Raw genomic sequence first — 27,076 nt, forward strand, 5'->3', positions numbered from 1 at the left:
TATAGAGGAGGCCTGTAGGCTGGATGCTGGATTTTCCAAAATGTAGGTGAATCTGAGATACGCCAGAGTCCTTCCAAGAGTGTTTATGAAAAAGAGAGGTTTCCACTTTGGGGTGTGTTTGTGTGTGTGTGTGTGTGTGTGCGCGTGCGCGTGTGCACACACGCGCACAAGTGCACACATGCACTAGGCAAAAACAGCTCCTGCAAGTTTTCAAAGATAAAACCTATCCTGATGTTTTTGGCCTTTGCAGAGCTCATGAATAAGGAGTCTCGTTTAGCTAAACTGACTGCATGGGAATTGATGCAGGGAAAGTGAAGAAGTCCCAGCCCCGATTTTGGACCTTGGAATGCTTTATTTCGCCCATGTTTCACTGTAATTTTATTAAAAAAATACACCTTTGACACAATCTATAAACCACCTACTCTAGGTGTTTTCAGGGACCTAAGGAGTTTCTTCATTTGGCAGGAATATTGCCAAAGTGATAAGCATTTCAGAGAGGCTTTCACAGTTCAATTTATGGGATAGTGTGGTCTCATTGTCTTCCAAGACACACTCTTCTAGGAAGGCCCTGCATTTTCTAGTCCACGTGTCACTCAGAAGGGAGAAATTTATGCTCATATTAGATCAGCTGTTCTTAACTCAGGGCCTGTGAATGGATTTCTTGAGTGATCTTTGAACACCTGGAAACTGTAGTTGTGTGTGTGTGTGTGTGTGCGCGTAAAGCCCTGATAATAGTGTGATTGCATGGATTAGCACAGATGTCGTAAGTCTGTAAAAAGTTACAGTAACTTAAAAAAATTCTTTTTCTCTTAAAGTTTAGAATCTAGCCCTGGGCCTTAGATGTCTATAAATATTGGATTATTAATTGTTGATGTGAATATTTGGTATAAGAAGGACAAAATCCAACAAGGGATTTTTACAGGACTATCTGGATATAATGTGCTACTAATTAACCATTCAAAGCAAACATTCAGAAATATAACTTGTGATTTAAGTAGGTTTCAACCTTACTTTCGACTTGATTTAAGGCATGACTTAAGTAAAGTTGTTTAACTTTTCTTTAAACATCAAGGTTAGATTTTTAATTTTTTAATTTATTTTAATTTTTATTTTTTTGGGCCGTGCCACACGGCTTACGGGATCTTAGGTCTCCAGCCAGGGATTGAATCCAGGCCCTCGGCAGTGGAAGCGCCAAGTCCCTAACCACTGGACCACCAGGGAAGTCCCTGAGGTTGTTTAACTTTTGCAGGGGGCGTCTGAGATGCTGGTCTGAGCAAAGTACCGTATTCTCTATGTCTTGAGATCAAATATTGTGTTTTAACTTGAGTTTACAGGATACAAAGATTAGTCTCACCTAGTAAAATACCTGAGATGCTCCCTTGTTCTAGAAATCCAATTACAAACTGCACTTGCAGCAAGAGCAGGTCTTGTGGCACCCCGAAGGGACACTGTGTTCTAGAGAGCGTTCCTGAACCTGCCCGCACATCACAATTAACAGCAAGCTTTTATACCTGGGGATTTTCGGTCCTCATCTCTAGACCGTCTAGGGTTGGAAGTCCTGGAGTCTTTATATTTCGTAGACATTCTTGAGTATTGGGAGCCACTGTTTAAGTGGACAGTGTCTTGAATTAAGAGAGAAAGAAGGTCAGGTTCTCTTAGGTTTTCTTTGACTCAGTTTCATCAATGGAAAGAGCTCACAGACCACATGGACTTATACCTTAGGGTCTGTGACCAGTTGGCTCAGTCCATTCACTTCAGGAGAAAGGTGCTCAAGCTAGAGCTCGAGATGGGCGGGCTGGGGACAGGGACAGATCTGAGGGATGTAGAGGGCTTTAGAGAAAAGCGATACAGAAGGTACCAGCTGCAAGGCAGCTTCGGGACTGTACAGAGGGTAACCAACTGCCCCAGTTTTAGCACTAAAAATTCCACATGCTGGGAAGTCCTCAATTCCAGGCAATCCAGGACAGCTGGTCACCCTACCTCTAGGTTGCAAACCGCATAATGCGAGATGGAAACCCACATGATAGTGAGGCTCAAATTCCTCTAACTGAATCAGCAGCCCTCTCTTACAGCTGAAGCAAATGTTTCCACCAGACATTAGTAAGCATCTATTCTGGTGGTGTTGATAGGAAAATGGAATGAGGATTGTCTTTTCACCAGATTGTCATTTTCAACGTATGTACAAGGACCATTTGACGTTGCTCCCCATGACTAAGCATAGTAACCCCTGTTCTGTCTGAGCACAGGTGATGGAATTTTTAGCAAAAGCTGTCACTGGAGATAACTGAAGACTTATTACTGTAAGTAATAATTCTAAAGCAATACCTAATTAATTATTTTATAAAATCTTGACTTTCACATTGAACTTTCCATTTGGGTAAAAGCCTTGTTGCTAACGTTGCTTGAAAGCACTAATGTAGTATATCTAGGTACAGTCTGTAATTATTCCCATAAAGAATACTGTATGGTCTGTAGGTCTCTTCCTAAGGTTGAAGTTGAAATGGGGCAGACTCGAAGAGAGCCTGACCTTCTCTGTCGTATTTTAAGACACTGTCTACCTGACCAGATGTTCCCAATTACTTGGCAGTGCTTACTAAACGTACAGATGTCTGGGCTCCCCACCCTAAGATGCAAAATTAAAATGTAGAGATGAGGCCTGAAACTTTCCACGTTTGAAAAGCTCCCCTTGATGATTCTGATGTTCAGGGAGATTCAGGAACACTTTGTAGAACTCGGTACCCTCCAAGGGCTGCACGAAAGGGGTTTTTGCTGCAGGTGCAGTTTATAATTGGGTTTCAGGAACAGGGAGCATCTCAGGTCTCCTACTAGGTGGGTCTGATCATCCACATGATGTTTCATCCTATCTGGCAGCAGCCCCAGACAGTCTTTTAAAGTCAGTAAGAGGGAGTCTACATTACCTCAGCGTCAGAAGTACCCAGATTCCAAATGTCTTTCAGAAACTTTATACATTGAGTTTGTGTGTGTGTGTGTTATTTCTAAATCCTTCTTGAACCTTTTTGTTTTTAGTATATAGCACTGGTTGCTTTAACTAGAAAATGGCTATCACTGTAGAAAGTAGTACTTCATCTTCTTGTCCTAAACTGGTTCCTTTAAAACAGCAGTCAGTGGTTTTCAACCTGGGTGTTTTTGTTGGTTTGTTTGTTGTTTTTTTGCCCCCTTCGGGGCATTTGGCAATATCTGGAGACATTATTTTCTTGTCACAGCTGGAGTGTGAGTGCTACTGGCATCTAGTGGGTAGAGTCCAAGGGTGCTGGTAAACACCCTGCAATGTACAAGACACCCCTTGCCCCAACACTGCCGCAACAAATTGTTATCTGGTGCAAAATGTCAAGAGTGCCAAAGTTTAGAAACTGTGCTTTAAAGGTCTTTAAATGAATAATATCAACCTTAGCTAACAGTAACCTCTTCATTTGCACCAGGTATTGTTGCATGAATTTTCTTACTTTATGGCCATAACCACCCTAGGAGGAAGGTGCCATTATTATCCCCAGATGAAAGGGAGGAAATGAACTGAGGGAGTTAATGTAACTTGTCGGCGGTCCCACAGTACTGAGTGGTGGGGGGTTGGGAGGAAAGGGGAGGAGTTGGGGGAGTTTCCTCAATCAGACTCTGTGGTCTAAGTGTTTCACACGATATCATTTGCCATCCTGTCTAAATGTGAAGTCCACATGATTCTCATATTCTAGAATCTGAAATTAAGCCCAAAGACATGCCCTCTGTATAACTAATAGGTTTTAAAGTCATTTTAAAAATCCATCCCTGACTTTGTTTTGTTAGACTGGAGGCATCTAGATTTGTAGTTGGTTAACCTATTGCAGCCCCTCTGTTCCTATAGTCATTTCAGCTCCTCTGATCTTAACCATCTCTAGGCCCCTGTGCCTTTCTTGATGTGTATTTCCCTGACCTGCATAGTGTTTTCCAGATGGAGTCGAGTAGTAGAATTTTGTTTGTAAATATGGGCATAGGTCCTATACTTTTGCAAAATGATACTATTGGGGGAAACTGGGCAAAGCGTACATGTGATCTGTTGTTTCTCACAACTACATGTGAAACTACAGTGATCTCAATAAAAGATGAATTAATACCTAAAATATATGGGCAGCGGGAGTGTTTCATAAACTAGTTACAAAGTAATTATGCTTGTTGGATTGCTTTCCATACTCTTCCTAGAAATGTACACTGTCTTCTAGACCTTTTTGTCGTATCAATATAGTCTATAAGAGCTCCCAGAATCCCATTTCCCATAAAACTAATAGTCCAGTGCTTCTTGTGTGTTAAGTGTAGAAGGCTTAGTGTTGTCCAGCGGAAGAGCCTGCTGGCCCACAGTGAAGGGCTCCTGCCGCCGTGGAGCCGCCTCGTGGTTTGTGAGCCGCTTCTGTGGTTGCTTTGCATTTTACTCTTCGAAAAATACTAACATCATCCACAAACTTAGACTTGGGACTCTATTTCCACTTCAGGGTTATTTCTGAAATGTGAAATAAGGTTAAGCCAGGATCCGTCTGCAAGGATTAGTACTGACACATCTGTCATCAGGATACTAATTCAGCTCTTTCTTTGGGGCATATTATTAAGTGAATTTTTTATCCATTACAAAACATTTAGCCCAGTCGTCATTTGGTTTTGTTTTTAAATAACTCTTGGTACGGACACCATGCCATTGACTTCTTGAAAGCCCAAATAAATTATATTCATTGGCTCTGCTTTGTTCAGAAACATAGCTCTTTGTAGAGCCTGATGCGCTCATTGGGTGATCTTGTACAGGTTATTTGACCCCTCTGCCGCAGTTTCCTTTTCTTTAAAAAGGGAAAAAGGATAGTATCTACTTTTTAGGGTTGTTGTGAGGATGACATAGCATAATACCTATCAAGGTCTTAACACATCACCTGTGGTAAATGCTCAGTAAATGTCAGCCATCATTATTTTAAAAGCTGGGCATTCAGAGCTTATATGCCTTTCCTCCAGTTGATAACGCTTGCATTTGTCTTTAAATGTCTATTCTATCATAATTTCTAATGACTTTCAAGGTGTGGAAATGACATTTAGTACTGTTTATTCCCTAGGTCCTCTCTAGAGTCCTGCATTTGATTGACATTACACTAGTTCTCTTAAGCAAAAGGTATTTATAACAGTGATAATCTACAATGCTGATGGTGGAGTAACTACCTCTTATTAAAGGTGAAACTACATTTGTTACCATAAAATGTATCCTGTGCTAAACCTATGACATAACTTGGCTGGAAAAGATCTTTACTGTTAATAATTTTTCTCTGATGCTTGTATCGCCTTCTTCATAGTTTCTGAAAGAGGGAGCTTCACATTAACCCCTCGTTTTCCAAATAGAGCATTTTAAAAAATGATTTCAAAATTCATGGATGACAGTATAATTCTCTGATGCCATTTCTATAACTGCCTTATAAGGAAGGAAAAATTCAGTCCTATGACCTAAACCACCAGGTGATTATTAAAATTTTTTTTTAATTCAGTTGTTAAGACGGGCCGAGGACCGTGGTGTATGTATTGTCCTATTTGTCTTCGCCACACATTTTACAAAGGATTCTGAGTGTGAAGAGGCTCATCTGGCCAAGGACCTAATAGCTGTTAGTAAGTGGCATCTTGGACCAAGCCCAGGGCTCTGACTCCATAGCCCAGGCTGTTAACCAGTGGGCTTATAGACATGTTCGTTTTTTAATTAATAGATTTTATTTTTAAGAGGTTTTAGGTTTATAGAAAATCAAGCATACAGTACAGAGAGTTCTCATATGTGCACATAATTTCTCGTATATTACAGTCATTTAAATACCTTTCTTTCTGGTTATTCTTTCATGCTTATGAAGGAGAGTCTAGAAGTGATCCGACAGTTTGCCTAGATGCTCAGTGTCTGACACTGCTCTGAACAGCCCCCAGACCCAAAGTGGACAACCTCTTCTGACTCTTCCAGGAACCTAGAATTATACTTTTCCACGTCTCTATGTGGAACTGCGGGTCCAACTTTTTCTGATTAATTTTTCCTTACTGACATTGAACGAGCCTGTGAAGATACGGCCTGCAGCAAAGGTTGGAATTTCTTTCCGTAGTCTTCCTGTTTGCTTTGTATATAAGTTCCCTTTTGCTTTTCAAAGCACGTCTGCTCGTAAATGAAAAGCCTCTTTTGAAAATAGCCCTTGTTACCTTCCCAGCAGATTTTTCTCAGCTTTCCCGCTGAGGTGATCAGTTGCACAGGAATCAACTAGAAGACACGGAAAGTTGTTTGGGCTGAGAAATGATCACATCCCGGCACCCAGCCTTCTCTCTGTACTGGCAGGGTGCTTCTGAGTCTTGGGCACTATCATGGGTGATATTTGCTCTTTCTTCCCCTTCCCCACCCTCACAGCCTAGCTGAGCACTCCGCTCCACTTTTGTGACACAGGGAGGGGAAAAGATGTTTTCAGAGATGAGACACCATCGGCCATTTATTTCCCTTGGTTATTTCTCAGTGGTTCTTCGACAGTGTGCATACAGGCAGAGAAGTTAAGTCTTGAATAATCAGAGGAAAGTGCAGACATTCATGTAGTCGCTCAGTAGATTTGTCTAGAAGATCATTTCTTCTTTTCTCCCCAAGGGGTGCATTTGGTTTGGTGCTGTGTAGAAACTGCTTCCAAAACGATGAACGATCCCTGCCTCATATGTGCTCCTCCAGAACAATGCAAAGAATAGACTTCTTCCCTTTCCCCATACAACAGAGATCTGGCGACCTGACCCTGTCCTCAGTGTGGCTCACACTACTGTAGCCCACAGCACGGTTCTGAGTTCTGGTAGAAGTCACTAACGCGTAAAGACCTCAGTCTGCCTCGGGCTAGAGGTTTGCTTCCGCCGCCTGTTTCCTGAGAACGAGCTCAGCCTTTGGCACCCTGCCTTCTCACCCACCCTCACCATCGTGGTGTCTGTGTTTTTCTTCTTCTTCCCCCACAGCTTTCTGGCTCCTCGTCTTTCTCATCCACTACCTTGCCGCGTTGTCTTCCTCTGTCTCCATTCAATCTAGAGGTCTCTACACCCTCCTTTTCCCTTGGCACTGTACTTTGCTAAGCCAGTTTCCATGTGAAATGAAAGCATATTTAAGATAGTTATTAATTTTCATCTAGACACTTAAATTTATTGAATATCACTATAATACTGAAAATTTGGGTGAGTTCAAATCGTTTACACCTCCCAAAATGAAACTGTGATCTTCCTTTGCTTGGGCCTTCGTTGATACTACCTTTTTTAAACTGGAGGTCATTTATTCCTTATTTCTACCATTGAGACAGTGAAAATACTTAAAAAGAACTGCAAAAGTCTCTTTATCAGAGTGCATAGACGTTATTATTGGACTTCTAAAATAATCAGTGACAGTGTACCCTGAAGATTTATGTATTTATGTATTTCTGTGATTTAAATGTTATGTTTACTTGGCAAAAAGCATTGCATATGTTAGAAATAATAGCAGTGACTCAAGAAAACAACATTCCAAAATTGTCTTTCCATAATTCTCTAGGGAACAGGAATGATAGTATTAAGTTTGTCTTAAGAACTACTCAAAAACCTAAAGCCTGGATCTCTATTTACTGATGGAAATTTAAATAGAAGATTGTAGTCAAAAATGCAGAGGCAAGGAATAAGTTTAGATCTGAGCTGAGGCTGCTTGATCCATGTAGCTTTCTGGTTTTCAGGAAGGATTTTGGAATTTCTCATTGCCCAGCTAACCTAGTGCTCTAATCTACCGGTTGTTCATTTTAATTGAAATCAGTACATTGGCTCCTTCAAAACAAAAATGGCGCTCACCGTCTCAGCCCCTACTCCGGAAGGGGCGTTTAAACAGGGCAGTGTATGATGAGGTCGGACCCAGTTAGATTATGTCTCTTGAGCTGCACACCTACACATATATAGGGGCTATTGGGCACCTCCACCTGGATGACCAAAAGTGCCTCTTAACTCAGTGCATCCAGAACTGAACTCATTCCCCCCTTCGGCTCCCCTCTTTAATTCCCTAACTAGGTCAAAGGTACCACCATAAATATAAACAACAACAGCTGTCATTTATTGATGAGTTATTATTATGCGCTGTCCCCCAGGCACTATATGAAGCCCTTGAGATTCCTTATCTTTTTAAAATCCTTCCAGCAATTTATTTATACTGATGTCATTTTCACTGAAACAGATGGGAGAACTGAGATTGAAAAAGATTGAATAATGGGTCCCAGGTCACACATCTGACAAAATTGGGACTTGAATCCAGGTGTTTCTGGAACTATAGCCCATGCTTTTTATTCCTGATGTCAGACTGCCTCTTGGGATCTGCAGGATGCTTGCCATGGAGCCAACCCCTGTTTGCACGGTGACAAATTCCTCACCCCTCTAGCTCACTGATGTTTTGGTGGTCCTCCACAGAAGCTGGCACATAGAAGCCTGCTTGGAGTGCCAGTCTTGTCCCACTCGGTGGCTCGGTCGGCCTCATCTACCAGCAATCCGTCTTCGTCTGCTCTCATTCCTACCCACCCATCCCAACCTCAGAGATACTGCTTTCCTCTCGGTGGTCTCTGAGCAAGCAGGCCCATCTGTTTCCCCAGGCTTAGTTACTGGGATGACGTCAGGCTACCTGTATTCTCTCTCTTGTGAACTATTAGTGCCTTAGGTTAAATTCAACTTAAATTCAACACACCTACAACTAAATCCATTGTGTGTCCATCAGCTGTTTCTGAGCTGTTTTTCGGTTTTATCTTGGTGGCCCTTTTTGTGTGAGGCTGGCCGAGAACTCTGATGCTTGAGCCTCATTAAAATCGTGTACATGTTTCTGACTCATTTAGTTTTTAATACCGTCAAAGGCATGGTGTGGTAATACCATCCAAGGCATGATGTTTGGCATTTTGGAATGTACCTGAATGCTGCCTATGGGTCCACCATGATGGGTAAACCCAAAAGTGCAAATTAACAGACCCACAAGCCTGTGGCTAATTTGTGACTCATCTCGGCCGTCCATCTCAAATGGTTGCAGATAGAGATTTATTTAAACTTTAAATCACTTAATTTATTAATTTACTTTTTAATTAAATTTTTTTATTGAAGTATAGTTGATTTACATTTGAATCACTTAAAAATTCACATTAGAAAAATGTTTTTTAAAATCTGACTGATTCATTTAACAGCTGTAATACAGCATCTGTTCCTGGCTGGGGTTGCACCCAGGTCAGAAGTGGGCTCTGGCCTTCACACCTGATGATAATGACTTCTCTAAGCTGTGGTCCCTATTGCTCAGTGAGTGGCCTGCTAGAAATACTCTCTGGGCCTCCAAGGTCGGAGATGTGGAGTCTTCTACCACGGGCATTGGTCAAACCCTCCCTGACTGGAGCTCACGTAGTCATAACACCTTCCCTCCTGAAATTAAAACGCAGATCACATTGCTCCCAGCCTCCTGTGGTTATTATGAAGATTAAATACTTGGCAAAAACTCTTATTACAAGCTTGAGGACATAGTGACTCACTGCATAAGTATTAGATATGATGATTATTCTTATTTATAAATAACTGGTAGGAGGTACAATATGTTGAGAGTGTATTGGTTCTCATTTCCCACATTAACCCCATAAGGACTCCTGGTGGAGTTGGTGGTCAGTAAGAGAAGATACTATTCAACTTCCTTATGTTGATATTAATAATTGTTAAAATGATGGTTCTCATGGTTACCGATTTAGCAGTTTCTGCGCCTTATCTCAATGTTTCGCCAACCATACTCTACAGAGGATGCATGGGTGAACGTTGTTTTAATAGGAATTTATTTTAATGTGTATTAGTTGAAGGAATGTAACTAGCACATCAAATTTATGACTTCTTGGCCATTATTGCCTAAGATGAAGCTGACATTTGGGAAAACTGTAGGTTGAAATTAAGATTGTATTTAATATATAATCTTATATATATTATAAGGGGGGAGAGATAAATTAGGAATTTGGGAGTAACATATACACACTACTATATATAAAATAGATAAACAACAAGGAACTACTGTATAGCACGGGGGACTATACTCAATATTTTGTAATAACCTGCATGGGAAAAGAATCTGAAAAAGAATAACTGAATCACTGCTGTACACCTAAACTAATACAACATTGTAAATCAGCTATACTTCAATAAAAAAGAACTTAAAACGAAGAAATTAAGATTATATATATACACATAAACACATATATACACACATAACATACATATACACATATATATTAAAAATAGGTTTATGTGGATATGGCAAAAATTTGTAGGGGATACAGTTTTCCTATTTCATCCTCCCTTAGTCTTGAGAGGCAGGGAGAGGCCTCCCTTAGTCTTATTCTCCCCATTTTACAGATGAAGAAACTGGGGTTTAAAAAGGCCCATTTTTGCTCAAGTGCCTCTTAACAGGTGGTGGACCTGAGATTCAAATTCACAATCTTTGTTCTCTCTTGTTCTGCCCGTGGGGTTGTTTCTCACTTCTCTTCCGAGGAATGCATTTTTTTCCCCAAATTTTTATATTAACTTTTATTGGTTTTTTCTTCCTATACAATTAAGACATTCATTACAGAAATTGTAGAAAATACAAAGAAGGATAAAAGAAAACAATTTTTTTTTATTGTGGTAAGAACACTTAACATGAGATGTACGTTCCTAACAACTTTTTACGTGTATAATACAATACTGCTAACTAAAGGCATGAGGTTGTACAGCAGATCTCCTTTGACTTTCCTGTCACAGCCCTGTCAGGTGGTCCAAACAAGGACACAGAGAGAGGTCAGTGAACTTGCTGGAGCCCCACAAGAAAGTATGAGCACCCCGAGCCCTGGCTCCCAGGCCCTCCCTCTAAAGCATAGTGCATCACAGCATGGGCTCTGGCAAGTTGTGCCTTTCTTTGGAAGAAAAAGCAGTGTGCTCCCAGGGTCCCATCAGAAGCCACCCGAGTTTAATATTGCCATAAGCTTCTCCCTGTTGGGGAGCAGAGTCTGTAAGTGGTGGCCTGGGCTCTGTTCCCAGGATGGCAGCAACGCTGGTTGGCTCTGAATCTACCCTGGTCTCTTCTGAGCAAAGATCTCAATAATCCTGTCTACACAAGTGCGCACGCATAGGCATGCACCCACTGATTTAATTAAGCCACTTCTCGACTCAAATGGTTAGTTTAGACAAAGAGCTCAGGCATTACCAGATTACCAGGGTTTTTTTAACATTTTTTTTTTTTTTTTTTTTTTTTGCTGTACGCAGGCCTCTCACTGTTGTGGCCTCTCCCGTTGCGGAGCACAGGCTCCGGACGCGCAGGCTCAGCGGCCATGGCTCACGGGCCCAGCCGCTCCGCGGCATGTGGGGTCTTCCCGGACCGGGGCACGAACCCGTGTCCGCTGCATCGGCAGGCAGACTCTCAACCACTGCGCCACCAGGGAAGCCCTAACACTTTTATTGGAGTATAATTGCTTTACAGTGGTGTGTTAGTTTCTGCTTTATAACAAAGTGAATCAGCTATACATATACATATATCCCCATATCCCCTCCCTCTTGCGTCTCCTTCCCACCCTCCCTATCCCACCCCTCTAGGTGGTCACAAAGTACTGAGCTGATCTCCCTGTGCTATGCGGCTGCTTCCCACTAGCTATCTGTTTTACATTTGGTAGTGTATATATGTCAATGCCACTCTCTCACTTCGTCCCAGCTTACCCTTCCCCCTCCCCATGTCCTCAAGTCCATTCTCTATGTCTGCATCTTTATTCCTGTCCTGCCCCTTGGTTTTCCATAACCATTTTTCTTTTCTTTTTTTTTTTTTAGATTCCATATCTATGTGTTAGCATATGGTATTTGTTTTTCTCTTTCTGACTTACTTCACTCTGTATGACAGACTCTAGGTCCATCCACCTCACTACAAATACTCAATTTCGTTTCTTTTTATGGCTGAGTAATATTCCGTTGTATATATGTGCCACATCTTCTTTATCCATTCATCTGTCGATGGACACTTAGGTTGACTGTCACTTTTCAGCTGGTCACTTTGGGATCTTTCGGGCTCACTGCTTCCTTTCGTGGTGAATTGGGGGGAAGAAAGGTCAGGATGTTAGGCAGCACTGGTTTTTTGAGTGCCCACAAAAAGCAGATGCCGTGTAAATGGAGGTTTGCTGTTACTATTGCAATGGCGTTCATAGTGGCCTGTGATTCTGTGAAGTCATGTCTTAGGTCTCTGTGGGTTTCTGAAGCTAAGCTCTTACATCCACATTAGTCATATGGCTAGGAACCCAAGTGCCCGCATTTTGTCATTATAAGACAGCACCAAGAGAAAATGAAAAGGATTAAGTTAAAGTTAAAATTAAAAGGAAAATTAAAAGGATTTAATTTTGACCCTGGCACCACAGATGAGCTGAAGAGAAGGACTCCAGTCTTTACAATTTCAACAAAAATGTGCTGGTCCCAGGTGCTTGTTAAAGATCTTTTTCTTTCCCATCATTATTACCAAAAGATGCTGCCCAGAAAAGGGTAACATGAATAAAATACATTTCTTCTTAGAGTCTAATGGTTTAAGAAAAGGGTTTGGTGAGGGACTCAGACACTTCCTGGTGGGTGTTGAAGGTCATTGTTAGTATATGCTGTCGTTTACTGGTTAGGAACGATCATTCGTGTTTCTTCTTAGGGCTCCCACCACATGGCAGCGTTTTCTGGCTAAATTATTCTTAGCCAGCGTGTTGCCTGTGGCGAGCTGTGTCGGGCACACCAGCACACTTGCCTGTGGGCCTGGGCTTTGACATTCATCTGGCTCCAGCTTTCCCCAGTCTTCACCCCATCCGCTTCTGACCAGCCTCCGCTGCTGACAGAGGTGCTGTCCATCGGCTTCAAAGGCCTGATGGGAGGCACTGTCCACCCTCCCAGTCTACAGCGCAAAAGGGGAGAAGCCAACTGAAAACACAGAAGGACCTAATCAGAACTTTGATGTTACGCAAAGGAAATTGCATTTCAAGCTCTAGACAGCTCGAGCCATTCTAAACCTGATTAAGATTCATCCAGTACCAAATTGTGATAAATGTTATTTTGGAAAAGTGGATTGTCAGTATTTTCAGATTCATTTCTTCACCCAGAAAATCTGTGTGTTTTCCTCTTTCTTTAGGGTAGTCAGAATAAGAGAAAGCCTTGGGTCGTCCTCACTTGTTTGCTGGGCAAAATTGAGACGGTTTTGGCTGTTCCTTGAGTAGCTCTGTACAGCACGCCAGGATGGAGGGACTGTCACTCTGGCCACCGTCAGTCAGCGCCCCGACGTTTCTCATTCCCCTGCCCTCACCTCTGTAGCACAGGGGTGCCCACTTTCTGGACTGACCTGGTTGGGGAGCCAGTGAGCTCATATAAAAGGGGAATGATCACAGTGAGAATTCAGGCAGACAGCTGCCAGGCTGGGGAGAGGGTTTAGAGCAGGTTTTGTTGTTGGATTTTGTTTTTGTCCCAAATAAAATGCTACATAAAATTTTGGAGAAGAAATAGAATCTTTCCTAATGCCACCATGCTTTGTAGTTGCTGTGTAGCTTCTTTGATCTTTTAGTGCATTTATTTGTAGACATAAATGTATGCTGCTTATAGCAAATGGAATCATTACTGTTCTCCGTTGAAATGTGTGGTTTTCAGTTAGTATATTCAGAGCATCACTCCATATTGATGTTGAGTTCTCCATCATTTTTAATGAGTGCTGAGTAATTTTCTATCTGGGGACTCCTCACCCCTCTCTTCCTCCTTTGTTTTCTCTTCTCTTTTCCTCCCTACACCCTCCTCTCCCTTCCTTCACTGGCAATTCTGTTATAACTATTCTCGCTCATAATCTATCATCTTTTTCTCCAGTTCCATGTAATTGTTTTCTTTTTTTCACTCTAACATGTTGTTAGATACTCTCTGACATATGCAAATAATATGAAATAAAGAGAGGATTTTTGTAGTTTTGGACCATGCTGACTTCTGTAACTCAGACCGAAACAATCTCTGTTTCCATCTTTTGGTGTGTGTTGGCTTTGTAATATTTTCTGTCCAGATTCCGTGAGAACGAACATGACAGAATATTGAAAGGCTTTCATATCCCCAGAAGGAAGAAATGACAAAGAGGCAAGACATTATAATGAATGTTTATAATCTTTGTTTAAGAACATGACAGTCTCAGCCCTCTGTCACTTCTAAGTCTCGATGATTTATCTTGTTTCCTCAGACCCTGTGCCAGTGCACAAAGATGTGCAGAGTGAAGCGGACAGTGCACCAGAAGACCTCCAGTCTGTTGAGACTAGCAGGCTGCTCTATCACATCACTGATGGTGACAACCCGCTTCTGTCACCACGATGCTCCATCTTTAGCCAAAGCCAGAGATTCAACTTAGACCCTGAATCAGCCCCTTCTCCACCCAGCACTCAGCAGTTTATGATGTAAGAAAACCTTGTTTTGTTCTTGTCTTCATTTCATGCAGTTTTTTAAAATACTATTTACAGTACAACCCAGTACTTTTATAAATTCAGTGAAGTGTGTGTCTAAAATAGAGCAAACATGCCTACCAAAAGCAGCTGCAAGCCCTGAACAATAAATGGCAAAAAATCAGAGTACTTTCTAGTTAAGAATGCTGTTTCAGGCCTTCCTGAATCAGGAGGAGATGGTCTCGAGACACAGGCTGCCCTACGGCTCACGTGTCTGAACATTTTTGGTGAAATGACCAGAATCCTAAGTCTGTGTACATGCAAGTACCAGGAATTTTCGATGAGCTCCTAAGTATTCTTCCCATGTCCAGCAGTGGCCTCGATGGATGGATTGTAGCAATGCTTGTGAGTCGTACATCTCAATTTCTTCTTAGATTCTAGAAAAGTGGTAGCTTGCAGTAGCTTCCCTAGACAAAAAAAATGTGAAACTATGTGTTCTTTTTTTTTAAGTTGCGTAAGTAGTTTTGATGCGTAGCTAAAATGAGTCTCCCTTGACCAAAAATACGTGCAGGGAATTCCTAGTTTCTCCTTAATAACTCCTGCTGTTACTCATGAGTTTATCTAGACCAGGGTTCATGGACTGTCTACTGGTGGACTTGAGGGATTTAGTGCATTATTACTGTTGTAAATTGTGTCAGGTGAGAAGGTGAACACGTTTTCTGGAGAGGGGGTCCATTCCTTTGATTAGATTCACAAAGGCTCTGTCGTAGAAAGAAGAGTTAACTACTCTTCTGAATCTTCCTTGAAATTGTTTTTAGGTGGGGCTCATGCAACTTATTGAGGATAACGGTACAGTAGGGCTCTCTCATTAGTCTGAAATTGGTATCCTCCAAGCTTTAGGAAATACATTTCCTAGACTAATATTCTGACGTCTGTAGACTAAAGTCCCTGATGACATTTGCCCATAATGGAGTTCTGTGATCAGGGATCTCCAGTAATGAGCAGATGCTACCATAGTAGACTCATCAAATAATGAGCTGGCCTCTGGACTTCTCTGATAATCTAGGAAGCTTGGTTTGTAGACCAGCAGCAGTGTTTACTGGAAGACCATTTTTTAAAAATTTATATCATTAAAATTTTTTTTATTGGAGTATAGTTGATTTATAATGTTGTATTAGTATGTGCTGTACAGCAAAGTGAATCAGTTTTACATCTATCCACTCTTTTTCACATTCTTTTTCTCATATAGGCCATTACAGAGTATTGAGTAGAGTTCCCTGTGCTATACAGTAAGTCCTTATTAGTTACCTCTTTTATATATAGTACTGTTTTTGATGATTCTTTCCCTCTCTGGAATCATTGCAGGCCCCGAAGTTCTTCTCGGTGCAGCTGTGGTGATGGCAAAGAGCCACAGACCATTACCCAGCTCACCAAGCACATCCAGAGCCTGAAGCGGAAAATTCGGAAATTTGAAGAAAAATTTGAACAAGAAAAGAAATACCGGGTAAGGACCCTGTGGTTTGAAATGAGTGGATTGTGTCAGAAATGCATGGGCTTTTCTGTCCTTCCTTTTTGAGTACATTTCTGTGCCAAGGGACAGCTCAGTTTCCATTGGCCAACCCAGGACCTATCATAAACTAAGTTTCCATCCTGGGTCTGTCTTGTTCTCACATGCTGTTAGCTGATCTCTACTAAGATAATTCCTAGTAGCAAATTACAACTCTAATTTCTAAACTGATTTGATTATTGATCTCTCCTTTTTTTTTTTTTCTGAGGAACCTTCCTATCATTAGTGTTCCTAGGACTAAAATTTGGAAAGCTTTTGTATTATGGTCTTATTTTTTCTTTAGCCTTTTCTCATTTGTATTTGATAAGAACCTATTAAGGACTCAAAAGACAGAATCTCTCATTGTGGAACAGAATGAGGGAGAGTTGTCTTTGACAATAAAGTACTTTCTGGTTGATGGGTGAGGACCTATCACATGACATCTATTCAGGCCACTCTTAAGAACAAACCCTGATCCCATCCTTTCCTGTCAGAGAGACAGCAGCCTTCTTGCTGGTACTGCAGTGTTACAATCATGAACCTTTCCTTTTCTTACTTAAGAAACAATAGAGTCAGAGGTAAGTGTCCTGATGGCCAATGCTAGTTTTATTTATTGTCTCTAATGGTGACCGTGGCATAGAGAAGAATCATACCCATGTAGAATTGCACAAAGATACTGGGTCTTTGGCAGAGGGTCCAGAGCAGCTTGTTATTAAAATAAATGAGACCAGGGAATGTCTCAAACATCTTAAAATATTTAAAGGCTCAGTAAGCTCTTGGTCCAGAGGCAATCTGCATGCAGGTCCCTGTAGTGTGGGTAAGTTCTGGGGAGGGAGGTGAGAGTAGGTGATGTTCCACTCTCCTGTTCTTCCTGTCCTGTGTTGCCCACAGTGACTTCAAATTCACTAAAAGAGGGGTTTTACGGAGGGAGTTTTAGCTTTGCTAAAAATGGAAGAAAAATCAGATTGGCTTTCAAGACAACCTTAAGGTGTGGAAGATTCTTCTCTTCCTTGAGGTCAGGCAGTCACAACTACTTACTGTCTTTTATAGAGTAGGAGGGTGCTCTCCACATTGTGAGTACAGGCCTTCATTTTACAGGTAAGGAGACGGAGGCCCAGCAAAGACTTACAACCTTCTTAAGGTGGTTGTGTTCTATCAGCTCAGGCTTGGGGTGGTTAAGGATGAGTAGTTTTTGCAATGGAGAAGTACAAGTAAAATTCATTAAGTGTCCACTGCAAGTTGAAAGCTCCAGATAGCCTGAGAGAAGTTGATTTTCCTTACTTGCTGCTGGAGTTTTATTGGATCTGTGATGCCCTCGTATTGGAATCTGTAGAGAAACAGGGGCTCCATCCCCAGGGCCTATTAATATTTCTTATCTGGCAGTTCTTGAATCAGACTGGTCTGGATTTGAATCTGCACAGCCACTTAGGAGCTCTGTGACTTTGGACTTGTTACTTTATCTTTCTGAGTCTCAGTTTGTCCATTCTGTAAAGTGGAGTTAATAGTAGTAGTGACTTCTTAAGTTTGTGAGTATTAAAGGAGGGCGTGCATATATAATGCTTTTTACAGTTTCGGCACAGAGGAAGTAAGTGGTCTTAGATATTATTAACTTTTTAGTCTGTTTGAGTGATATTTGAATAGGCTATCCCATGGCAACCTCTGCCTTGTCAAAAAATAAAGGAAAATTATAGACATTAATTTTCCATTGGATTTTTCTACCTGCAGCTGCAGACCCTGGATTACTTTTCTCAACTGTAACAGCCACCCAGCAGCTGAGTATTTTAGAAAAGAATTTCTCCTGGCACCTTCTGCCTTTGTCTGGAGAAGCTTTAGGGCCAGAGTAGACACATGCCCGCACACTTAAACATGCAGATGGATGAATTTGGGAGCAGTAAAGGAAGAAGGCTTCATGGTCACTGCTTCTGTGTGTATGAAAGTCTTTGAAGTAATCAGAACCTTCCACGTCTCAGGAAACAGGGCTTCCCCTCACCCTTCCTGTCTGGGTGCCAGGCTGTGGTTAGAGGTTTGACATGTTAATGGGCTTTAATTGGTTGCTGTGTGTATGGCTTTCCTTCCCGGCAACCTGACGACGGGGTTAATAGCACCTGCTGCTCATTTTTGAATCCGAGCTGCTGGGCCTCCATGCTAGTCTGATGCCCTGGTATAATATACATCTTTCCTTCTCTATTGAATGCAACCATTTCACTTCATATCCAGAACTGTATTTATTCCCTACAGTTGATTTTACATTTAACTATTGTTAGACTCATGGACTTAGAAAAGGCTGTTTCAGCCAGATGTTCACTTTCAGTAGAATTAGAGAATCTTAGAATTAGAAGGGATCAGTTAGTCTTCTCTTATTTGACCATTGAAGAAACTGAGGCCCAGAGAAGGGAAGTAACCTCTCCAGGTTCATACAGCAAAGAATTGATGTAGCCAAGACAGCAACATAGGTCCTTTCATTCCTGATCCATAAATCTTTCTAAAGTGTCTTTTGAATCATCTTTGGCAGACCACAGATCTGGTCCAGTCGTACCCTCAGTTATGTGACTCATGAGCTCCATTTTAATTACACTGAACGAAATCTACACTGTGTAATTTTTGGGTGTATGGTCCTTGGGGCCTATTAAACTGAAACAGTTCAGACGTTAGAAGGCTTGAAGATCCACAGCTCGTATATAAAATCTTTCCATATGATCTGAGAGCTGCCGTCCTTGTGAGCTTGATTTAACCTCTTTTGAAAGCTCGCCCAAGGGCAGAGAAATACAAAATTCATTTCAGAAAATGATCTCAGGCTTTAAAACATTTTGTCAGAAAATTCAGCCTTAAATTTCTCTTAAGTCCTGTTTGCAGTAGTGAAAGCTTCTCTGATGGTCCTTGGCTTAGGGTCTTAGGTTTTCATTTTTGTTTTTAACAGTGTTTCAGAAGATTGCATTAACTGTGTGGAACATATCCAGTGAAAAAGATGTGTTCCAGAGAACAAGATGTGTTTTCAGATCAGAGTGAAGAATTCTGTGAGGATTTCGAGAAATCACATGTAAAACATTGACTGTTCATATAACCAGACTGTTACCCAAAGCCAAAGTACTAAACGTTATATCAGGGAAGTAGTGCAGTGCATCATTCTAGCAGACCACGGGTAGGACCAGGCACAGCAGTTTGGAGGTGTGCCCTCTGTGTCACTGTCCATGGTCCTGAAACCAGGGCTTCCCTACTGGAAACCAGAGTCTCCCTTCTGGGCTCCCCTAGGGGAAAAATCACTGTCATTTTCCCGCAGTGTTATTTTCCATCTTGATTTTAAACTGTATGGTTTTTATATCACTATAGAAGTGACAGAACCATGTCTTGTGTTTCACAATTAAAACATCTAATCCCATGTACATTTGATGATCCTCTTACACAAGCACTGTTTTTTCCTTCGAACCTGAGAGGAGCAAACTCCTCTCCCTGTGTCTCTCTCTCACCAACATCTTGCTGATGTTATATGGATTTAATGGATTCTTAAACATGGCAGAGCCACTAGACTTGTCACTAACATTGTACACGTTTCTGGCTACTATTACAGTGTTTGTGATGTCTTCCTGAGCGTGCTTATATAGCTCTTTGTATATCCCCAATTCAAAGTAACCACTAATCTTCTTGAGCCTCCATTTAAGTTACCAGGGTGGCCTCAACTTGTTTAAGAAATTTCCTACTGACCTGTGGGGCTGGAGGCTAGGTATGTTTGGCTATTCTTCTCTCCCAGTTTCTCTTTCTGTAGAAAATTTACTTTTAGGCTCTGAAAAGAAATCCAGAAATTAAGGTGAATGATTTGTATGAACGGAGTCATATCCTTCTAAAAGTAAAACTATATTCTTATTGCCACATCCAAGTGGGATTAGCTACTAGGTAGGACATACATACCCCTACGTGTATGTTTGTTAGTGAAGACTTATTCACCATTCCTTTGAAGGTCTGGTAGTTAACCACTACTACTACTACTGCTATCACCTCTGCCAGTAATAATAACAATAACAATATTTTTAATTCTAGCTAACACCTCTATAGTGTTTAGCATGTGCCTGGAACTCTTTTCAGTGTTTTACGTATATTCACTAATTCATCCCTCACAGCAACCGTATGAGGGAGATGGTATTATAATCCTCATTTGGTAGATGAAACTGAGGCATGGAGAGGCTAAATAATTTGCCCAAGTCCATACTCATATAGTTAATTTCTACTTTAATGCTAGCCCAGTAGAATACTGAGTCTGTAAACAGGGAGAGCAGTGAAATCTGGGTATCCCCCTTACATACTGACTTCTCAGACTGTTGTCAGGTTTTAGAGATCCTGGGGTCTCCTTTCTTCAGCTTGGAGGATATGACTGATAGGAGCTAAAGCTTCCAGTTTATCAGTGTTCCCCAGGCAGGTTTTGGTCATAAGTCATGAGCAGAGGCAAGGGAGGAAGCGCTGGTTTGTATCAGTAGAGCCATCTACATCGATACAAAGAATGACATGGCAATGGGGTGTTGGGTATGGGTAGCCCACAAGCTGATTGAGGGTTAGACTGTAGGGGGCACTGACATAGTTAGGACTATGTAAAAAATGCTAGGTGACCAGGTGTGTTTAGAAACAGTGTCCATGGCAAGGATGAAAGAGTGGAGGAGGTCAAGAATGTTCACTGTTTTTCAGAGGCAACTCCATCAACTGGAGGTATCACGCCTGAATCTCTCTCCCAGCTTTATATGTTGCTGAACTACCTTCGTGTGCCTTAGCTGTTTAAAATTTTGTTTTTCCTTTTCTCTCTTTCTTCGCTCCCTCCCTCCCTTTACCTCCTTCCATCCCCATTTTTCCCTCCCTTGCAGCCTTCACATGGTGACAAGACATCTAATCCTGAAGTCCTGAAATGGATGAATGATTTGGCTAAAGGTCGTAAACAGCTCAAAGGTAAATGCCAGCCAAGGGTCTCCTTTCTCAGGAAGGAAGCAGATAAAATCGTGATAATGTGCTCCAAGGAGTTCTTGATTCTCTTCCACCTGTGCCCTCTTTAAGCTTGTCTCCTGCCTAGATCAGAGGCCCCATCTTGAAATAAAGCGTCCTGGGTCCCCTTCATTGTTTGATCCCATTTAATACATCTCCTTGTGAAGAGACTGAGGAACTCCAGACTCCCAGGTGGAATGATTCACCTCAGTGCCAGGAACATTTCAACATGTGGAGTATTCATTTCCCTGGGTTATTGGCTTCTTGTCTGTTAGAAACAGAAGAGGCCTGAGCAATCATTTATGCCACACACCCCATTGCACAGATGAGGACATCTATGTCAAGAGAGGGGAAGGTGACGTAGCTGGGAGGTGGTGACCTAGGAGTAGAACTTGGTTCTCCTTCTTCCTAATCCAATGTTCTTCTTTCTCTGTCTCTCTGGAGATGGTGGTGTGAGTATTAATTAACTCTAAAATCTATCTTAAGGGATGATGGTTATTTACCAATAAAAATTTATTTTCTTCCTCTCTCTACACTTTTTATTTCAATACTTAGAGACATGGGAGTTTTTCCAGATTTCTAGAAGGATGGTGATAAAGAACTGAAAGGAATATTAATTCAGTGGTATTGAAGTGTAGTGATGTAGCAGGTTTATAATATATGCGGTGTTTAAACACCACGCCAGAGCCTAACTAAAAAACAAACATCAAACAGAGAAGATGAGCTATGTATGCAATTGAGAAATCAATATAAATGGCCTCATTCAAACGAGCAGTCCCCTAGCATATTCTGAAATCTAATTTCTTGATAAGTCCCAGGTGGCCTTTTTATTTTTAATTACGTAGGTTTATATAAAGTCACATTGCAATAATGGTGATTTCTGGATTTTAAATACTGGCATTAGACAAAATTGTGAAATCTGTCAAGTTGGGGCTGGCATTCCCATGTCCCCTTCCCCACCCCTCCTGTGTATCCTCAGACGTCTGCACTGTGTAATGCCTTCCAGAAGTACTTGCATTTCTGCAGGGGCTCTTAATGGCTGCACAACTTTCAAAACCCAAGTAAATGAATCTTTGAGTATAGAATCTCAGGCGTCATGATAGATAACAGGTGAAAACTTTGGGGCCAGGTACCACTGGTCTTCCTCCAGGAATCCTCCTCGGGAATCTAGACCACTGAGTTACTCCCACAGGTGATGCTTCACCTCCATGAGATCCCAGCCTCAAGAGCCCTCTGTTTTCACATCTGGGGAACCATCATCGGCACTGTTCATTTCCACTCACTTGGCATCAGGGAAGGAATTCCTGAAAGGCTCTCTGCTCTTATTAGGGCCAATGAGTCCTCCCTGCTCCTGGTAACTCATGGCATCTCTCTTAGAACTAAAGCTGAAGCTGTCAGAAGAACAAGGGAGTGCTCCCAAAGGCCCACCGAGAAATCCATCCTGCGAGCAACCCGCAGTCCCCCGAGAGAATGGGAAGCCGGAAGCTGTGGGCCCTGAGCCAGGCTCCTCTGGAGAGGAGACTCCAGATGCTGTGTTGACATGCGTGAAGGAGAAGAGAGAGCAGCTTCCTTCTCAGGAGGTTTCTAAGGTACCTCGCCAACCTTCACAGGGCCCCACCACTCCACATGGTGCCACTGAGATCGTGATTTTGACCAATTTGTAAGAGCACTTTGGTACCACATAAATATCTTTAGGAGACTGGCTCTGAACTTTCAGTCAGATGAGTTCCTAGTGGGTTATTAGCTATGACCTAGGGCATTGCCATTCTGGAGGTTGCAGTGTCGCATGCTGGTGGGAGACGCATGGTAAAGACACTAGGGCATTTCATATTCCTTTCTCCCCAACTTCCCCTGATAAGTTAGCAAATGAACCCAAGACTAGGATTACAATCTCATTTTACTGTATGTTTTATTAAGAAATAATAAAGCGGGGATGAGGTATAACTAGTAAGGAAAGTGGTTTAGTATTTTATATGATAAGAATAGAGACGTAGGGTTTCTTGAGGAATGTTAGGTGAGATGTCTAAAGACTTCAGCTTAGACATCTTGGCTTTGAAATCTTTGTGAGATACCCAGATAGAGTTGTCAATTATGCATTTGGATATGGGCGCCTGGAGCTCAAAGAAAAGATTATATTTTACAAAAATGATGATGAAAGCAATTAGTATTTAGTACTTACCTGGTTAATCCCTCCTCCTGCATATCTGTGCTTAACATTTTACTTATGCCAAGGAACCTTCCTTGTAGTCCTTCCTGTCTGAACTCTGAGTGATGTGGTTGCCTTTCATTTCTTGAATAATCTGTAGCTACCTTAACATAGCTCTAACTATGCTCTGTGCCATTTTCTGTCTCTCATTATAGTACTTGAAACTTCTTGAGTAGAGTTTAGGCTGTTTATTGCTCATGATCCTTAGTGTCTGTACAAAGTAAGTATTGAATAAATGTTGGCAGAGTGAATGGATATATGAAAGAACAAACTAGCATGTTTGACTTTGAAATGAAGTCTTCTTGAGGAGAATGCTGGCTTCACCTGTTCTATTGTACATTATCTAGTCTTGATCATAAGGTGGCAACATTTACCAAATCCCAAAAGGCTTACCATATGCCCCCAGACTAGTCCTTTACACGTGATCTACAAGTAGAAATGGGTCCTTGGCTACCTCTGTCTTTATGAAATACCTTTAAACTTAAAAATAACCAATATATGTTGTGACTAGTGGTTTTCATCCACTCAGCCAACCTGTCCCCTCCTCCCACCCCCAAATATTCTAGACTTTGTGATAGTCAGTGGATAACTAACTTCTCTCTCTCTCTCTCTCTCTCTCTCTGTGTGTGTGTGTGTGTATAAACACACACACATAGTCAGGCACATCTGTGGTTTTCCATCCTTCAGTGCTTCTGATGGTCTTTCCTGTATTTTATAGTTACTTTGACCACGTCTATAAAAGCAGCTTGGTCAACACCCAAGTCCTAATTCTGTGTTCTACTCAGTTGACTAAGGAGTGAGGGATGAGTTGGGACTGGTATAATAAGCTTAGAGCAGGACTCAGTCCTTGAACAAGACACTTTCTAATCATACACACTTGGCAAGTGAACTAATTCTCTGATATTCAACTTCCTCATCTATCAAATACAGATAATACCTATTTATATAATTATTGTGACAATAAAAGGAGATGCCTGGTGACCAGTGGGCAATCATTCATTTGCAAAAAGATTTGAGTGCCTACGATGTGTTGTGAACTATGATCCATGCTGGATATAAAAAATAAACAAGATAGAGAAGTGATGTGGGTGACCGCCTTCACGGAGCTCGTGTTTTTCTGGGAGTTGGGATACAACAAGAAATAACTCAATAGACAAAATCATTAAAATTTTGTATAAGTACTGTGCAAAGAAACAAATGATATGATAGAAAATAATGAGTATGGATGGTTTCTATTTTATATAGGGTGATTAGGAAGGCCAATAAGATGACATTTAATGCAGAAGCATCAGCAGGCGAAGAGAGCAGCAAAGAGCCTTCTAGATGGAACTGCGAGTATGAAGGCCTTTGAAGGGAGAGCTTGTTTGTAGTTGGAGTTCTCAGGTCTGAGGGCTGGAGCACAGGATGGCATGTGATGAAGTCAGAAAAGATAGATCAGGGCACATAACACAGGACCTTTTAGGCCACTGAGAGGATTGGGAAGCTGTTGAATGGTTGTAAGTGTGAAAGTGACATGGTGTGATTTACACTTTAAAGATCTTTTTGATTGCTGTATGGAGAATTAATCATAGGGGAAAAGAGTGGAAAAGGGAAGATGAAATGGGTGGCTTGGACTAGTATGGTAGCGTTGGAGATGGAAAGAAGTAGACACATTCAAAGTATATTTTGGATATAGAATCAAAAGGATGTGCTGAATCGTTGGATGGTAGGGAGTGAAGGAAAGGAAGATGGATCCATTTACTGAGATGGGGAAAAACTAGAGGAGAAGCAGACTGAGGGTGAGAGTGAAAACTCAGGAGGTCTGTTTTGGACATGTTTGTTTTAAGATCTTTCAGGAATAGGGTGACCGACCATCCCAGGTTTCCCTAGACTTTCTAACTTTAGCACTGAAAATTCCATGGCCCACCAGAAGCCTCAGTCCTGGGAAAAGTGGGATGGTCGATCACCCTCCTGAGGTATTCACGTCAAATAAAAACATGTAAGTGAAAATCTGAAGGTCAGAGAAAAACTCTGAGTTCTTTAGAAGTCATCTTTATTTAAACGGAAATTTATTTCTGTTATTTTAAAAGAAATAGCCATTAAACTGCTTAGTGTCAGAAGCCCCTTCAAATAAACCTATCTCTGCAGTAGGCTAAAGTGAGGCCCTTTAAATGGAGAGCATCTGCAGTAGAACACGTACGTCTCAGTATCTAAAGCTGCAGTATTGTTCCTGGGAGAGCTTAACACAGCCGACCATGAAGTGGCTAGGCAACTATTAGGTGGTTCCTAAGGGGGAGTCCAGAAGCCACAGAAGAAGCAAAGGGAGGATTGAAAATTTCCACAATAGTATTATTCCTGGCTCCTCAGTGAGCTTATTCACATCTGAGATTATCTCATTAGGTCCCAATTCTTTAAACTCAAATTGATGGATGATTTTCATCTGGAGTCTTTGTTCTACTGCTTAAAATGCATTAAATATTAAGCTTCCAAGATGAAGTTATTCCTTTTCTAGAGAGACCTTCGTTATGACGCCTCTTGAAATTTTTGCATTTAGTGTTTAGTCAGAGCTCATTGCCTTGTCAGTTCAGACACTGCTACCGAGTAATCTTCTTCCTCCACCATCTATGGATGATTTTTGGAGATAATCACTTTTCGGTCACAGGGCATCCGTTGAGCACTGGAAATGAATGAATCAACCCTAGGTCTGATTGTGGTGCTTATTTATGTCCTTTTCTTTTGAAAATCCTGAATTGGTACTGGCATATATCCCCTTTTTATTGTCCTTTCCAAGAACTGTAGGTGGAGTCAGGTGCACAGCACAGATTACCAACTGGGTGAGTATTGGCAGTTACTTCTTCTGGCCCTTCATTAACTGCAGCATCTTTGAGGAGAAAAGCAGATTTTTTTTTTAAACATCTTTATTGGAATATAATTGCTTTACAGTGATGTGTTAGTTTCTGCTTTGTAACAAAGTGAATCAGCTATACATATACATATATCCCCATATCCCCTCCCTCTTGCGTCTCCCTCCCACCCTCCCTATCCCACCCTTCTAGGTGGTCACAAAGCACGGAGCTTATCTTCCTGTGCTATGCAGCTGCTTCCCACTAGCTATCTGTTCTACAATTTGGAAGTATATGTAAGTCAATGCCACTCTCACTTCATCCCAGCTTACCCTTCCCCCTCCCCATGTCCTCAAGTCCATTCTCTACGTCTGTGTCTTTATTCCTGTCCTGCCCCTAGATTCTTCAAAACGATTTGTTTGTTTTTAGATTCCATATACGTGTGTTAGCATATGGCATTTTTCTCTTTCTCACTTACTTCACTCTGTATGACAGTCTCTAGGTCCATCCACCTCACTACAAATAACTCAATTACATTTCTCTTTATGGCTGAGTAATATTCCATTGTATATATGTGCCACATCCTCTTTATTCATTCATCTGTCAATGGACACTTAGGTTGCTTCCATGTCCTGGATATTGTAAACAGAGCTGCAGTGAACATTGTGGTACATGACTCTTTTTGAATTATGGTTTTCTCAGGGGATATGTCCAGTAGTGGGATTGCTGGGTTGTATGGTAGTCCTATTTTTAAGTTTTTTAAGGAACCTCCATACTGCTTTTCATTTCTAATTCTGTTGATTTGAATCTTCTCCCTTTTTTTCTTGATGAGTCTGGCTAATGGTTTATCAATTTTGTTTATCTTCTCAAAGAACCAGCTTTTAGTTTTATTGATATTTGCTATCATTTCCTTCATTTCTTTTTCATTTATTTCTGATTGATCTGATCTTTATGATTTCTTTCCTTCTGCTAACTTTGGGGTTTTTTTGTTCTTCTTTCTCTAATTGCTTTAGGCGTAAGGTTAGGCTGTTTGAGACGTTTCTTGTTTCTTGAGGTGGGATTGTATTGCCATAAACTTCCCTCTTAGTACTGCTTTTGCTGCCTCCCATAGGTTTTGGGTCATCGTGTA

At 41.4% G+C, this 27,076-nt stretch overlaps 1 protein-coding gene across 9 annotated transcripts in view; it reads left to right on the top strand.

The window, feature by feature from the left end:
- The window catches only part of FAM13C (family with sequence similarity 13 member C), a 136,714-nt gene that overhangs the window by 96,281 nt on the left and 13,357 nt on the right, over positions 1 to 27,076 (top strand). For all 9 annotated transcript variants that reach the window (XM_067710932.1, XM_067710927.1, XM_067710931.1 and 6 more), the window contains 4 exons: positions 14,219 to 14,429; positions 15,780 to 15,918; positions 20,805 to 20,886; positions 22,297 to 22,508. In XM_067710932.1, coding sequence (XP_067567033.1) covers positions 14,219 to 14,429; positions 15,780 to 15,918; positions 20,805 to 20,886; positions 22,297 to 22,508 — 644 coding nt within the window. The remainder of the gene's footprint in view (positions 1 to 14,218; positions 14,430 to 15,779; positions 15,919 to 20,804; positions 20,887 to 22,296; positions 22,509 to 27,076) is intronic.

This window comes from Pseudorca crassidens, chromosome 16 (genome assembly GCF_039906515.1).
Source record: "Pseudorca crassidens isolate mPseCra1 chromosome 16, mPseCra1.hap1, whole genome shotgun sequence".
Lineage (NCBI taxonomy): Eukaryota > Metazoa > Chordata > Mammalia > Artiodactyla > Delphinidae > Pseudorca > Pseudorca crassidens.